The sequence below is a fragment of the Pyrgilauda ruficollis genome, unplaced genomic scaffold (assembly GCF_017590135.1).
Source record: "Pyrgilauda ruficollis isolate IOZ18807 unplaced genomic scaffold, ASM1759013v1 scaffold59, whole genome shotgun sequence".
NCBI classification, from domain to species: Eukaryota; Metazoa; Chordata; class Aves; order Passeriformes; family Passeridae; genus Pyrgilauda; species Pyrgilauda ruficollis.
Window position 1 is genome coordinate 2,025,274 of NW_024527599.1, and position 17,111 is coordinate 2,042,384.

At 40.0% G+C, this 17,111-nt stretch overlaps 1 protein-coding gene across 14 annotated transcripts in view; it reads left to right on the forward strand.

The window, feature by feature from the left end:
- Positions 1-17,111, forward strand: part of BCAS3 (BCAS3 microtubule associated cell migration factor) — a 297,954-nt gene that overhangs the window by 95,915 nt on the left and 184,928 nt on the right. For 12 of the 14 annotated variants that reach the window (XR_005956358.1, XM_041482384.1, XM_041482385.1 and 9 more), the window contains exons 17-20: positions 4,725-4,769; positions 10,316-10,440; positions 11,025-11,190; positions 12,307-12,407. Coding sequence is in view for 13 of the 14 variants with exons in the window: in XM_041482384.1 (XP_041338318.1) it covers positions 4,725-4,769; positions 10,316-10,440; positions 11,025-11,190; positions 12,307-12,407 (437 nt within the window). In the remaining variant the exon portion in view is untranslated. The remainder of the gene's footprint in view (positions 1-4,724; positions 4,770-10,315; positions 10,441-11,024; positions 11,191-12,306; positions 12,408-17,111) is intronic. The other 2 variants (XM_041482387.1, XM_041482389.1) reach the window with 1 other exon arrangement.

Genomic DNA, 17,111 nt, shown 5'->3' on the forward strand with positions numbered 1-17,111 from the left:
AAAATTAACATGAAAAGCTGTTATTTATAAAGCAGGGATTTAAGAGGAATGCCTAGGATCCAAGAAGCCTGGCATGCCTAAAATGACCAAATTGAGACAGCAGCCTTAACTTAAACCTCCAGGGGGCAAAGCGTGTGTTTAACATATTTAACATCTGCCCTCATATTTCTGCAAACACATAGCACTGGAAGTCTGTGCAGTGTAAGATTTCGACAGGACAGGGACCATCTGCCTCGCTGGGAGAAGTGTAGGAGGCATGTATTACTGCAAATGGCAAAAGACAGATGTATTTACACCTCCATGGTCAGCACCTCTAAGCGCTGCTCCGAGGAAACAAGGCTCTTCCTTGGGAGCAGCTGCGGAACCGCGCATTGTGCAGCGATCAGAAAAGGAGCCGGGCTCGGCATCGCTCGGCTCCTCCAGCCGCCCTCAAAGATTCCTCCCCCGTGCTTGTGACTTTGAAAGAATTACAGATTTAATCCGTTGCAGCACATTTGAGCAAGGCTCAAATACCGTATAATTAGAGGGCAGGATTTGTCCGTTTTATTTGTTCTTTAATATTAAATCTTCATGAGGTCTTGTAGATTTTATTAACCAAAAAAATCACGTTGGGGTTTGTTCTGCCTGTATCCAAGACAGCAAAATATTTTCCAGGTACTGAAAGGACTGATCAGTGCTGTTAATATCATGTGTCTGGAGCAGAGCTGCAAAGCATGTCATGTTGCTTGACAGGTGGAATGGCAGTAAATTTTTTAAGAGTGTTCCCTGTAGCCCTATGGGAATGAAAGACGGGGTCTGGAATTGTGTCATGACTGTGCTGTTCATCACAGATGCTTTTTTCCCCCCCTGCAAACATGTAGATTTTGGAACATGTTCTGATCAGTCACTGCTCTGAATGCAAGTTCCATTGTCAGCATGGAGTATGTTGGAGCATCCCCTCTGCCTTCCATCCCTGTCCTTCCCTTCATCCCTGCCCTCTGCTTCTTCCTTTGCTTTTTCGAGTCTCCCACTGTAATTTCTGCACCTTCATCAAGCACTTAATTTTTGTCCCTACATTTTGTCATCCCATTGACTGGCTTTCCTGTAGTTTGTGCTGTCAGCACATTCAGGCTTTCCCAGAGGGGCTCTAACACTAATGAGTAAGGAAGCTTCTGATGTTTTAAAGATTAGGGGGGATGCAGGACAGCACAAGAGCTGGATTTAATAAGTCTTTCTATGTCCGTGCCTCAGTTTCCCTCTGAAAATTTTGATAGTAATGCTGAATTCCCTGTCAAGGCTGGTGAACGGATTAATTCATTGCTCATTTACAAAGAGCTTACAGACTGGAAAGGAGGAGAGCTGTGTGATCCATCTCTTTGTCTATAAAAGGCAGTGAATCAGAATGTTCTAGAATTCAGCTTTGTGCCCCACAGTAACTCCATAAGAGTTCCCTGGGTTTATGGGATGAGTTGCAGTTAGTTTCCAGTGGGGACATGGATGAGCTGTAATGGGAAGGAGGGAAAGAAAAGATAAAATAATTTCCCCAAAAGAAAAACTGTTGTCAAAGTTGGCTCCTGTGACAGCAGCATTTGTTTTTAACTTCCTCAAGGGACAGGGTCATTATATTTGTATCATACTCCACTCCCCAGATCATCCTTGCTGGAGTGAGCAGCAGGATGGAACCTGCATTAGCTGAGCCTGGTCAAAACACAGAAATCCAGTGTGCCTTGCAGCAAAAGGGTAAACATTGCTTTTTTTCCAGCCAAGAAATTTAGATAGCGTATTTTCAAACATGAAACTCTATCCCTTCTTCACCCCGTCCCTCATTCCACCCTCAGTCAGGAAGGGGGAAGTAGGTAAAGTGTCTGATGCAATTTTATCATTTTAATTTTCTATGCACAGAAAGTCACTGATGTATCTTGGGCTTATTTTGTCTCAGGGAGCTTCATTTATCCCACAGTCAGCAATTGCAGCAAACAAAAATGGGTGGTGCAAAATCACCACATGAAGGTACAATTCATTAGGAAAAAGAACTGAAAATGTAGAGAAGAAAATAGTGAAGCTAAAGAGTTCAGCACAATTGTTTGAAGCCAGACATTCTTTTTCTGGCACGTTTCTCAGACATATTTTGTATCATTTTTAGTTTTTATAATGTATTTTAGTAACAAAGCAACTGCTGTAATGATTTGTAATTGATACAAAATTCAATTATTTGCACTGAAGTTTGGTCAGATGTCACTGATTATGAAAGGATTCTTGATTTGGCATGATGAAGGCTAGAATAAATGGGTATTGCACAGCTTATTAAAAGCTTGAATAGGTTTACTAAACATAACCACACAAAATCAAAGTATTTCAGTTTTCAATTTGCTGAAACTCAGAATCAGGTAAGAAACAGTGAAAATTCTCTCAGAACTTTGAATGGTAAATCATCTTCATTGCATGATTTCCTTTGGAATTTCTCCCTAGCTCTGGGAAAGGGGAACCTGGGTGAGTTTTTGCCCTGGCACTGCTCTCTTGCTGTCACCGAGCGCAGCCATCTGGTGCTGTCTCTTCAAGGTTGGGTTATCCTGTAATTTGTGAATTCTCTCTCGCTCTCAATTAGCATTCCATCTATATTATGTGAAGGAGATAGGGGAAAACAATTGCTTATATAAATATCGTAGGGAAAAAATGGTTGTCTTTAAAGAAATCAGGTCTTTGGAGCAGAAAGGAGGCACTAAGTTGGTTTTCTCACACATAAAGCATTTTAATAAGACTCTGCTGTAGTCTTTGCAAGTGTAATTATGTTTTCTTCATGATACAAAATTTTCTGTCCATTTCCATCCATTTTCTATCCAAAACTAACCAAACAAAACCTTCAGTTGAAGCCCACCTAGGCCAGTTTGTAATTAAAATAAAGAGAATTTGTTAATTTGAAAGTACAATCAGATCAATATAGGAGTAGTTGGAGAAGAAAAAGCCAGTGTTGTCTTCTGAAATGTTTAATGGGCTCAGCTAGGTGTTATTTGCCTGAGGTTTGAAGACAGAGCAACTGAGACAGAGAAGAAGAAAAAGAAATAGTGTCCAAAACATCCATGATCATCATTTAGAAATTGAGTTCTAAACTCCCAGGCAGATCTGACCACTCTCCAATGACTCTTCAAATTTACACTCGATACATTCCAGGTTTTAACTTATGTTGGCTTTGGTTTATGCAGGAGATTTAGCTTTCAATTAAATATTTAAGCAGTGCAATAGTGCTGGACTCATCTTCTAGACTGGCCTTTGACTCAGGGACTGGATGTGCTGACTTTATAGGAGATCATTCAGTTCAGACAATTTAATTGGGTTTTACCACTGTTCAAAGATGATATATTAGGTCTAGAAGGGTGGTTGGTTCTGTCAAATGAGCTCTGTCCCCAAAAATGTTAACCAGTTTATTAAATACAGAAAGTTAAAGGCCAATCCCTTACATGAAGCTCAAAAAATAGATTTTTTGGCCTATAGTACTAATTAAAAATAGGAATTTTTTTCTGTAATATTCTGTTCTTTATTGGATGTTTGCATCTTTGCATGTTGAAGAATATTTGTCTTAGGTTTGTACCTTCACCTGAATGTTTTTTGAGAGGATGCCTTCATTCATTGGTGTTGTGTTCGTGTCAGATTTAGTTCACTGAATTCTTTTTTATCAGGCTGGTATCCTTTTAATTGTGTTGGTCTATGGCTGAGTGCTTTATACATCCTTCAGTGCTGGACCTTTTCTGGTAATTCATTGCCTGGAAATATTTCACCTGTTTCAACTACCCAGAACTTACTGCTGAGTCAGAGCATGAAAAGAAAACAGAACCATTGGCATTTACAAAATCAATTATTTAGTGATTTTGTGGATGATTACATCCCAAATGAGACTCAAAAGAAGCCTTGAGCTTTTGAGTAGCTCTACATTTCCCTCCTTTTGCTCCTTTTCAGATTTTATGCAAATGTCACTATGGCAATGGCTTTTTAAAGAGAGATATCCATTGAAAATTCCCTCAGATTAATATCAGGTTAAAAACTCTCCACTGTGCAAAATACTTGAAGAAAACATGAAATCAAATCATGGTGTAAATTGTTGGGTGGCCAAAAGCACTCAGCTCTAGATCTGGTGACTGAGCATCAAATGCATTTGAACTAAGTTAGGCCTCTCTTTCCTGCATCTGTGCAAGCTTTTAAGGGGGAGGAGAAGATTTCTGGGTCAAACAGTTGAATTTTATGGGGTGTTTCTGTCCTAGAAAAAGGCTGAATAATTGTTCTTAAAAGTTCTGATTGCACCTGTTGGTTTTGTTTGCCCTCCTCTCAGTAACTCTGTAAAAGTGCCCCACTCAGCCCCTCAGTGTTCCATGGAAAACCCCCACCAACGACTGATTTGGATGCTAATTCCCTTTTCCTGTCAGTTCTGACTTCAGCATCTGCTGCAGCCGCAGCTTTGGCAGCAGATTGGAGGGGGGCCCTGAGCTGAGCCTAAGCCCAGCTCTAACTCTGAGCCCAGCTTGCACCGATGTCCCTGCGTGTCGCGGCATGCGGAGCCCTCCCGGCAGCTGCCACCTCTGGGGCCGTGCCCTGGGCACTGCTGCTCCCCTGGCAGCTCCTCCAGGCCATCAGCAAGGGCTCTAACAACGATTCTGTTCACTTTCTGCATAAATCTTAATGGCATGATGTACAGTGTACTTGTTGGGAATTGAGTTCTCATCTAATTTCTGTGCATTTTTCCCCTTTCCGTGAAGACCTTACCTGTTTGGAGCAGGATGTTTTTCCATAAAAGCTCCTTGGTGAGTTCCCAGTTCAAACCCAGCATGCCTATACTCCATTTGCTGTCCTTGCTGAAAATAACTCTGTGCTTAGACTTTTTAATTTTGGATTAATTTTTTGTTTTCATTTGTTTACCTGCATGGCTGATCCATAGGCTTCCATGCACATAATTTCACTTTTAAACTATGGATGCGTGTTCACCATCAAGCATTGCAAAGAATTGAATTCACTTTTTTTTCCCCTTCTTTTTACCTTTGAGAGTGCATTTAATTTTTAAGTAGCAGGGAAGTTGAAAAAATAAATTATTTCTAAGTGGGCAGAAATGATTGCAATGTCTTTCCAAACAAGCCTCTCTCTTTTTTTTCTATATTGCTTCCTTTATTATTGTAGCACTAAGTTGCTTACAGACAGAAAACATCGATGATGACCTCTGAAAAATAAGCCAGATTAGCAGTGAGTAGGCAGTAAAGTACTGCAGTGAGAGGTGAAGCAGTAAAATGGGTACTGGAAAAAAAAAAAAAAAAAAGAAAGCTGATTACTCTGGAGAAAAAAAGTCATGGAACTGTCTGAGGTGAAAGGGATCTTCCAGATCATCTCGTTCCAACATGGGAAACAGATCTGTTAAAACTGGGATATTTGAAATAAAAGGGGCTTTCATTTTAATGTGAAAAAATGCAGACAAGAGAAAAAGCAAGTTTTAACAAGATTTTTGATGTTGGAGTTTGGTTCAGTATTTGGGCAGTGCTGCATCACCTCAGTCACCACTTGATAACAGGATTGGGCTTAGATGCTGGAAGTTTTGGATAATAAGAATGGAAGAAACAGGAATCTTAGAAAATTTTAAAACTTCCATCAAGAAGTTTCTGGGGCTTGGGTTTTTGGGATTTTTCTGTGGCTTTGGGATTTTCTCTTTGTTTGTAATTTAGCTAAGGGTATCTATTAACTATGCCCACCAGTATCTGTTAGAATATTTGTACGTGGCTCTTGGGTTTGCTCTAGAAGTTGGCACCATGTGTATCACCCTCAATGTCTCTATCAGAACATTCTCTTCAGGAAAAGAACTTGTTAAGAGCTTTGTGGGACACAGAATTCCCAGAGAAAAACTGAGGAGGGATTTGGGAGGAGAAATATTTGTGGAGAATTTCCAACTCCTGAAGTACCTCCCTAGGAACCATTTCTAAATGCAGTTTATGGTGCACCAAAGAATTTTGCCTGGTGGTCATCTAAGAAGTGCAGAGGCTCTGGAAGAAGAGTTTTGGCAGTGGATTTCTGAGCAAAGGCTGTGTGGGTCACCCCTGCACGAAGCAGGAGACGTTGTCAACCAGCAATGGTTTTAGATTGAAGAAAGATTAAAAGGCTGAGATTAAAGAGGGGGATATATGAAATAGCCTCCAAAATTGTTGCCTGTCTTTCACAAGACTCTTTTTGTGGTTTGTTTAATGCCAGTGCTAGCTCAGAAATATGGTCCTTACTCGTCTACAGAGAAATTAGGATAAAAAACACACTTTGGGTGGGGGAAGAAATCATGTTGTTTCCATTAAGGTCTTAATGAGACCTAAAATTCTGTAAACAAACTGGATGTTGATTTGACAGCTAAGTGCCTGGTGAATAAAGGATCCTACCATTGCTTTTCGTGCTTTTTCTTGCTTTATTCATGATCTGACAACTGGAAACATCTTTGTTTTCACATTTTAGGCACAATGATAAATGAATTAAAATTTCTGGACTTTGAGACAGATTTTTTTTTTTTTTGTAACTTTGTGTGTAAATGCAAATTCCGTGCAGTATTTTTCTCCTGATACTTTTGTTGCTGCTTATGTAGTCAAGATAAAACTTTTTCCATCAGCAGTCATAAATGTTTCCATTTCAGTGGGTGTAGAGTGGCATAAGTGCTTTTGTTTTTATGAATCTCATATATTTGGAGCCTATATATTTGTTGGGAATATAAAATCAAAGCAATTTTAAATCTTTGCAGACTGGTACTATTTGACTATAAATATTTGAATATATATAAGGCAGCTCCTTCATATCACATATATACAATTTATTTATTGTTTTAAATTCATGTCACTTGTTTGACAATAGATTTAAGGATACATTTAAGAGCCAGAAGAATTTTGTGAGACATAAAGCTCCATCATGAACTGTGCTGCTCTGGTTTTTAAAATATTTTGTGTATTAATTCTTTCTAGTTAAATAATAATATTTAGTTAGTATGTAAACTAATTAAATTATTAGTAACTATTTAGTGTTTTTACAAAGAGCTACCACAATGCATTTCCAGAGATTATGGCAGAGTTTGATGCGTTACAAAGTCAACAAGTGGGAGCTCTGAATGGTTTCAGTAGGTCTTAATCTGTTCTTACTGTGTTGGCAACATGAAAGAACTCACATGCTGAGCTCAGGCTCTTCATTGCTTTTTAAGCTCTGACAAAGTGATGTCTTCATTTTCTTCTTCAGTTTCCTCCCATCTCCTTTTGTGCCATTTCAATAGAGAATGTCAGTTGGCCAAGTCTGTATCTACATCTTGGTGCTTTTGCATTTAAGAAGAAGTAATCCTCCAAAATTATGTTAGAACATTTAATAATAATACAAATTTCCCCAGATACATTCTATTCCTGATTTAGATTTCTGTACAGATCTAACTGGGCTGAAACTACTGCTGTGTCTCACTGAATCCCAGGTGTGGTTGCACAGTGGTGTAGATCCAGAGAGGAAAAAGTAAACTGCCTTTTCATCCTCCTGATGTCTTAAATGCAATGCTGTTGTTCCTAATGTTTAGGAGAAATGAGGAGTGAAATTATAATGGGGAATGTTTTGGTCCTGTGTGCTTCACTGTCTTGGTTTTAGCATTGACTCCCAAAAATCTGAATTTCTTGCTGCATCCCTTCTCAGGAAAACTATGGTACAATCTTTTGGAAGTTACTGTATGATGAAAATTCTTTTAAAGTAACTGTTTTGTAAAAGTGAGGCCAAATGTGCCTAAATTTCAGCTCTTGGAATAATTTATGAAGTGCTGACAAGCCAAGAGCAAGGCAAGAGCAGGAGTTCATAGCAGAAACAAGTCATTCACCACCTACCTTCAACATTATTGTTTTGTTATCATTTATAAAGCTGAGAGGGTGTTTGCATCTGCAGAATAGTGAGGATTTATAGTTTCCAAGTTGTTAAAATATCCCAGTGACATGTAAAGATATTTTTCTAATGACATTACTGTTACTGAAAATTACTGGGCTTTGGAGGTTTGCTGGAGGAATGAAATTTGTGTTGGAATGTATTGATGAAAACTCAGGAATCGAGAAAAATGATGCTCAAATGAAAGATTCCTCAGCTACAAGAGACTTCAAAATAGACTTGTTGACATCTCAGCAGCATTTTCAGAAATCTGTCCAAACCAATAAGATGCACAAATCTTTTTTGTTTGTTTGCTTGTCTTTGTTTGCTAGCAGGGCTGAGTTTAACCACATGAGTAATCGTGTTTTACAAGGTCTGCTCTTTCTGTCTACACAACATCATCCTCGAAGGGAAAAGCTCCTGGCACTGAAACCAACACTTAAGTGCTTGCCTTGAAAGATGCACATCCTAAAGACAAGATGTAAATAGAACTGAGCTCAGACCATTTCCTCTAAGGCTGTTTATAATTGTATTTGGTTGAACACAGGTCTGGGGACTCTGGAAAAATGTGTTGAGTCCCAGGTTCACTTCTGCTTCAAGGCTTGAAGGCAATTCTGTCTCCTTAGAACTTTACTCTAGTTTGTAGCTGAGAATAGCAGTTGTTTCCAATTTTTTTTTCCATTTGAAATTACTTCATTAATCTTGAAAAATAATTTTAATAACCTCAGAATTTGTTCAGTAAAAACTGAGAATATTAAGAATATACGACAGTATAGAAAGATCCTTTTGTCAAGAGGAAGTGAATGTGGCAGAGTCGTACCTGTGCTCCTGGTTTGCTCTGTAGTGATTGATGGGTGACACTGTCCTGAATTCTGTATTAAATCCCATAATTTATTAATTGAAGTAAGCAACAAGACACTAATTCACTGACACATTTGTGTTTTCATTTCTGAAGGAATATGAGTATGTGAATACTTGAAAAGTGAGAGCTAAAATAATTCTCAAGATAGAGTTAGGTTAAAAATACTCTTTCTGTGGTAGATGATTATTTCAAAGTGAAAGAAATCCATTCTGATTTTTTTTCTAAGTAACTAATAAAAACTTATTAATTAACACAATCACAATTTAAATATTCTAATATAGAAATATGATGTGCCACTGCAAGCAAGGGAATACATTTATAGGCAGGATCTTTTTGGAACACAGATTTCTGACCCAGTCATCTGTAGCTGTAGGTTTAACAGTTGGATATTAAGTGCTTTGTGGTGGTTCAATACCAGAGTTACTGACTATAAATTCCAACTGCTCTTTTGGGACATTCCAGCTTCTCCCACATGTACAAGAGTTTCAGCTTGATCCAAGTCCATGTGACCATAGGCTTGCCATGTGTATGATCTGTTAGTATAAATTAAATATCATTAAAACCATGCAGTGTTTTAATTGATTTCTGCTGTTTAAAAATATTCTTCTAGTGTTGAATTCCATATACCTGTGCACACACTTCTCAGAATTGGGGATTGTTATGTAAGAACCAGGTTAATGGGATGGTCTGATCACAGGCTGAAATTGTGTGGGAGAAGAAATTGGTAGAAAAAAAAATGTAAAGGAGGGATGGGTAGGAAGAGAAGGGAGCAGTGAAATAGAGTAGAAAGAAAAATATAAAATAATTCAATGGAAAGGACTAGAACAAGGGGAACATGAAGAAAGAAGAATCCTGCATGGATTCATCAAACAGCTTTTGTCTTGAGGAAAGGGTGAAATCCTGATTTAATGAACTGGGGCATGGACAATGCTCTGCCCGTAGTTTTGAGCTCTGCAGAGCAGAAACCTGCAGGTCCCTGTGAGGAGAAGCACCTCAGGATGTCTCAGTGAACATCCTCACCCCCTGGATCTGCTCCATGCACATCGTGGGCTCAGGGCACAGTGCCTCAGTCTGCTTTTCCATGACAGAATTCCTGCTGTGTTCTAACAGTGGCTCATGAGTGTCTGCATCCTTTCCTTCTCCTGTACCCTCTGCATGTCCTTCCCTGCCACCCTGTGTCACTCACATCCCCTGGCTATTCCTGACTTCCTTTGGAAAAGACAAGGAGATCTCGACCTGGAATGGCTGACCCAGAATCTGTATTTTCATTCCCAAAGGATTTAGGATTTCTTTGTATTTACTTCAGAAGTTGTTTCTATTTTATGCAAATGTTCAGTGTTGGGTCTTTTAAACAATTCAGTTCTCCATTATGAGCCAGTGCTGTTTTTCAAGTGAATGAGTTCAATATTCCAGGGGAATTTGGGACCTGTTATTGGGAAACACTGAGCATCTGCAAATCCTGCTCAGCCTTGTGGGATCTGCAGATATTCCCCTTTGCTGAAGTAATATCTTAAAATTGTTGTTAAGCAAGGAACATCTTAATTTTTTGAGAATTAACTGATATAATTTTATTTTGTTCTTTCTTTAAAGCAAATCCAAACCAGCTCCACAGATTTCACCCAGTAAGTCTGTGGGAGGGGAGTTTTGTGTCGCTGCAGTCTTTGGAGCTTCAAGGTCATGGTTTGCAAACAATTCCGGCCTCAAACGAGAAAAAGGTTGGTACCTCACAGAATTAGGACTTGCATTTAAACTTAAATTCTTATTTTGTGACAGGTTCTAAGCAATTTGTGGATTTTGTTTCTTAAACTCAGGGGCAATCGGGAATTTCAGGAACATGCTTGGGGGTGCTTTTGGTAAAATGTACAAGAAATTTTAATTAGTGGAATGAATAATTGATCTTTTATTGTGATACAGTGACAGAAACCCAGCTTTTGATAGGTCAGTCCAAAGGTGTGAAGTGACACTGAAAAAAAAAGAGATAAAGATGAAACACCTTTGCTAAAGGCAAAGCAAAAGCAAATGGCAAAGCAAATGTAAAAGATATGTTTGGAAATGTGTAATCACCAGAACACACCTTGGTGAGAAACTTCTCTTGTATGAGATATTCTTCCAATTGTATGAAAATTGTGTGTTTTGTACAATTTTCTCTTTGTCTCTCCAGCCCTTTTGCTACTTTCAATTCACATTCTTATCTACGAGCAAGAGACTTAAAAGAACACAGAGCCTGCTATTTCTGCCAAAGCTTTTCCCGTTGCTGCTGTGCTGCTGCAATAAGCTTTTTCTCTCTTTCTGCCCCCAGATCAGTCCAAGCAGTTTGTGGTGGAGTCCCTGTACATCATCAGCTGCTACGGGAGCCTGGTGGAGCACGTCCTGGAGCCGCGGCCGCTCAGCACCGCGCCCAAGATCAGCGACGACACCCCCCTGGAGATGGTCACCTGCCCCAGGGCCAGCTGGACTTTGGTTAGGTACCTCATCCCTGTGACTCTGCCTTCCTTTCATGCTTGGGATCTTTCTTTTTGAATGAGCTGCATGGTGCTTGTCACTCATGTAAAGGTTCCTAAAGGTTTTTGTTGGAGGAGAGAGATTCAAGCTTTGCTTTCCATACAGTTCTGTCACTGTTCGTGTGCCTCAAAGGGAACTGAGCTTCTAAATCCTTCTCTACACGTGGAGCTAGGCATGAGCATGGCTGTGAATCAATAGAGATCCTTATTAATTGGTGATTTTAAATGATCAGGTTGTAATTTTCTTTTTATATAAGGACTAGGAACGATTATTTTGGTAGTGTTGAAGTACAGAATTCTGCTGTGAGACATGAGCAAGGTTCCCACAATGAAGCATTGTGAGTTTTCCTGTGAGCAGCTGAAGGTACCATTTCTAAAGACAGTAGAAGAAATTATTCCTGACATGTGGAAGAAAGTAAAGAAAAATTGATGAGAAAGTGTTGTCAGTGCTTTTGACGTTTTAAAATATTTTTCTATCGATTTTTCTTGGCTCCTACATTCCTTAGTGCTGCTTATGGCTGGACTGGAGTGATCAATACTTGATTTACCAAGCTATTTAGGAATGGTCCACCCTAATTAAAATTACAACACAGACTTCGGGACCATTATTGTTGAAATGAGTAGGTTGTAATGGAATTGAAAATTCTAATTGGATCAATAATCCATAACTTTACACAGCTTTATTTTCACAGTAAGTGCTCAATGACTTCACAGGATGGAAGCAGTGGTAGTTAACAGAACAAAAAAGTTCCCCAGTTTCTCTTGTGTGTTTATATAACGTCAGCATGACACACAATGGTCCTAAACATATTTACCAACTTAATCTAAACCTCCTTCCTGGGTTTTTTTTAATGCAATCCCTGCTGCAGTCAACAACCAAGTATTGTCTTTGCCTCACAATCTGCACGATTTGGCCCTGCTGCTCCACTGCCTGTGGTGGATTGCAGTGTTTGAACAAGCTAATTTAAATAATTACAAACATTTTGTGAGCTTGTATAGATAATTGCATGTGATGACAGAAACACTGATTTACATTCTCTGTATTAGCTGAAATATTAATAGTCTTGTGTTTTACCTCAGAACTCCTCAGTGGAATGAACTCCAACCACCATTTAATGCAAACCATCCACTGCTCCTGGCTGCAGATGCTGTGCAGTACTACCAGTATCTTCTGGCTGGCTGTGAGTAGCTGACAACTTCTTGTCTTGTCTCATGTGCACGTTTTGAGCAGAGGGTGATTTTCCAAGTTGATTTTTCAGCCAATTTCAGTGGGTGTTCAACCCCACAGTAGGGTTGTGTGTAACTCTGTTCGTAAGGATGGAGCAGTGAATGTAGTGTTGGGATTTTTGCCGTGAATCAGAGTTGTGGGGCTGTGAGAATCATCCACCAGATCCCATGAAATCCTCAGGGTTACCTCACCTCATTCCTTCTCATGCTTTTAGCCATTTCCTCCCGTGAATTCCATACCCAGTAATGAGTGCATCTGCATTTCCCTCTCCCTGGGAACTCCTGGTTGCTGGGCTCCTTCCAGCCACAGTCTCAGACAGCTGCCTCCCTCAGGAGCCCTGGCACTGCTGCCAGGGATGTTTGCCCACCTGCCTTGGCCTGTGTCTTGCCCAGCCACATTCCCAGAGAGCCAATATTTCATGGCATGGCATATTCAGAAACATTCATACACCTATAGCTCTCTATATGTGATATATCTATAATACAAACCCACACAATTTTATAATGGTTTTGTAGAAAAATGAGTATTTCTCTTTTATTTGACTATTTAAAAGAGAGAGGAGTGCTAACAGTGAGGAGCAGGTCTCTGTTCTGCCTAGCATCAAAGTGATGCAGCAGTTGAAGTCTCACAAGGGAGCAGCTCTGGCATCTGGTGAGGTTCTCCAGGGGAAACCAGAGCTGTGCACAGTTGTCAGTGCAGGCAGCTTTATGTGACAGGGGCACTTGAGATGCACCAAGTGGCCATGTGGGCCAGGAGGCTCTTTGGATGGGACTGGTGAAAGGGACACTGGTGCCAGATTGGATCTGCTGCTTCTACCTGTCCATCTGCTGCATCTGAGAGTTATGGAAACCTGCAAAGTTTGAGTCTTCCTTCTTCTGTGCTGCACAGAAAATTGGGATAAGACTCAAAGGGCACAAAAGAATATGAAAAAGTATTTGGCAGTGCACAGCACCATTAGATTGCATTTTGGCTGGATTTTTTTTGCTAGATTCCTGCCTTGTTTCACTTGTACTTCTATCCCACATAGTGAAACCAGAGATGAGTATTGTGTGTTTTATTAACAGCTCAAATACTGTTACACAGTACAGTATACAATGTATTTCAAATCGTTTAGTACTGAAAACTTTTTAAAGAAAGGAGATTGAGTAGTAGCTAAATTCCAGTAAATTAATGAACTTAAAGGGGTTTTGCATATTTGATTGAATTATCCCTTGTTTCCTTTGTGTGACTTGTGTACCTTTCACATGTTGTTTGCATGTTTGAATTGACAGTCACCTTCATGGCATATAATGGAATTGCCATGGAAATAGGTAACCTTGCATCACCAGAAAGTCTGACATCCTAATTTCATATTTATTTCCTTTCTTCCTCATCTCTCCACTTTGAATTTATTTTTCCATTGCACAGTAGATGCAATATCTGAAACGCGGCCAATTAAAGAACTTGTGTTATTAGAATTATTAGACTTTTAACTCAGATTTTAATTCATATATTAGGAATTCTTTAAGCTGGATGTGAAATGGAAAGAATAATAGAAGACATCAGAATATCTAAAGGACATCATTCAAATGGCAATAACAGTGAAATTTGTGTCTGGTTATCTTTGAACTTTTGTCTTCTGGATTTATTCAGGCTGAAGCTCCTCAGTGAAGTCCCCAACAATGGAGTCCACGCATCTTTCCCACAAAAGCCACCTGTTAAAGAGCTCCTAAGCCCAGCTCAGGCTCTGCTTACCTGCAGCTCTGCCCTGGGCTGCCTTTAGCCGCAGCCTGCCTTTGCTGTGCTCTCTTCCTCGGGGGGCTCTAATTGCCAGCAAATGGCTCAGCCGGGGCTGAGGGGGGCTGGTCCATCTGTCTGCCACGTCAGTGTGAGAGGAGCCTGGCGCCGTTTCAGGGTCACTATTTGTAGCTGTCTCTGGAGGTAGAATGCAGCAGTTTCTCTCCGTTTCTGTATAGCATTTCTGCCGATTGTTTGGCTCCATTAAGTGTGCAGGGGAAATAAAAGCCTGAATGACCAAGTCACAAGGGGGTATGGATAGACCCTTTCTTTGTCCACACTCAGAACATTGCATTAGGTCTCATTATCCATTTATAATAAGTGACCTTTGCCCCCTGGGTCATTGAAAAACCCTCAGTGTGCTTTTTAGCACAGAGTACCTCTGTCAGCAGCCGGGCAGAACAATGAGACGTCTGGCAGGCTGCTTGGAGGGCTGCACAGCCAGGTTTTCATAAATAAGAGGTTTGATGCCAAAACACAGGGCCAAAATCTTCCTTAGTCTTTGAAAAATATAAACCAGGCCGGTGACTTCTTGTGCTAAATAGAGAATATTCAAAAAATCCTGCTTTAGGTTATCAACACATGGTTCAGCTTTTAATATTTTTAAAGAATCTGAAAGTTTTATTTGCAGCTAGAAAGGAAGGAACAAGGAACCATTGTTTGAAGAAATGTTTTGTACAACAAGTGTCCAAGACCTTTATCCCAAGGGTATTTGTAAGTGGATCAGCACAGCTGTTTTCTTGCTTTGAGGTCATCTGTGACATCTGCTGCAGAAACCTGCATCAATGTGTGCAGCTCGTGTCTACCTGAGCACATTACCACAGCTCAGGCTGCTGCACAGGTGAGAAAGTGGCAAGTGAGGGGTTTACAGCTTTCTCCAAGTTCATGGCTTGAAAGTGAGCTTGCATGCTAAATTCCACAACCTGCTGGCCTGCAGGAAGTGTCAGGATCCTGCTGCAAACTCTGCAGTGGGTCAGAGAGAGTATCTCCAGTCCTGAGAGCTCCTTCTGACAGAGCAGATTCCAGGCTCACTTGTTCCCGTGAGTCCATCCCACAGACCCCTGGATTAATGACAATCCTCAGGTTTTCAGTGCTGGGTTTTAGGTATCAGATATTTCTCTTCACTCCTCACATTTAATACATAGTATTCTACCTTATTTGTGTCTCTAATATTCCCTCTTTATTCACCTGTGTCCTGAGCAACTTCCAAATCTAACCACCAGAGAAGGGAATCTAAGTCACATTTTATTCTTCCTAGATGTTTTTGCTATAACATAAATAGCATCATGTGGTGGAGTTAAACTGTCCTGGCAGTGGGAGGAAAGTTGTGCCAAGCCCTGCACGTGTGCACAGGAGGGTTTTGGTGTCCACAGGAACTTGCAATGTTAGAGCTTTCTCCACAGAATTGCCAAGTTTTGTCATTAATTAGTCTTTTAATTCTGCCTTCTTCCTGCTGTTTGCTACTTAGGAATTAAGGTGCTTTGGGTTATATAAACTCCTGAGGATGCTGTTAAGATGTCCATGACAATATCCTGCTTGTGTTCTTTCAAATGAATATTTTCCTCTCTTTCACCAGGCCCTGAAGTTTTGCACATTTCCCTGACTTATCCCTTGTTTCCTTTGTGTGACTTCTGTACCTTTCACATGTTGTTTGCATGTTTGAATTGACACAGTCACGTTCATGGCACATAATGGAATTGCCATGGAAATAGATAACTTTGCATCACCAGAAAGTCTGACATCCTAATTTCATATTTATTTCCTTTCTTCCTCATCTCTCCACTCTGAATTCACTTCTCTATTGGAAGGTAGAGGCAATATCTGAAACGTGGCCAATTAACACATTAATGAATAAACCCCCTAAAATTGACCAAAAACTGCCCCAAAAAGACATTGAATAGATTGAGATCTGATTTCTCTCCTCTGGCTCTGCAAAGGGCACCTTCACATTCCAAGCAAGATTTTTGGCTCATCAGGACCAATTTCATGGACACAGCCTACAGTTGTCAGAAGTGGGCCAGTGACAAGAATTAATATATTAACTGGTGTGCAGTACTCTGACAAATTGCTTACTAAATACATCAAAATTGATTGGGCATTCTGTGTTTAAATTGACAAATGACTGCATTAGGGGAAGGAGGGAAATCCATTAATTACAGCTGCCCTCAACCATAGGAAATGTAATCGTATAAATATAGATTTTGTTAAAACAAAAGTCTGTACTTTACTCCCGTGTTGCTGGTAAGTGTACTTGCACCTCTTTGCTATTAAACCTGCAATAGGAGGTTTTGAAGACAGATCTTTGCAATTGGCTTTTAAATAATCAAAGAGCATTTCTGTTGTGTTAAAAGGAAAGATGCAGTGTTTCTGCATCCCGCTCTGACCACTTCTGGAAATTGTTTCTCTCTCAGAAAAATGGACCTGTAGCTGAGGCTTCTGCTGTCTCATTAATTGTTTATTCTTAATGCAATGTAATTTGTATTCCAAGAGATGAGCATGCACTCTGTATTCTCCTTCCTTGTCCCTGTACTGCTCTCCAAGTCATACTTGCAGGGCTGTTACATTTTTCTGAGTAAGAATTTGCACTTGAGTTAGGCCTGAAGATACAATCAGTTTTATAGGCTTCGTTAAGGGATTCTTGAAAAGATTAAGGCCTGTATTTATAGCTGCCTTTGACTTTTGGCTGTTATAACAGATTTTCATTTCTGGACCAACTGTTGCACATATCTTGTGTTTCACTGAAAATGGCTTTCATTACAAGTCCAATTTAGTAACTGTCCATTGTCTTCAAAGGGAGGGGGTGAGCCTTTCCCTGCTGTTTGTTTGGGTTAAATGATAACACCATTTATACAGATAATCTCTGTAGCTCTGACATCATGTT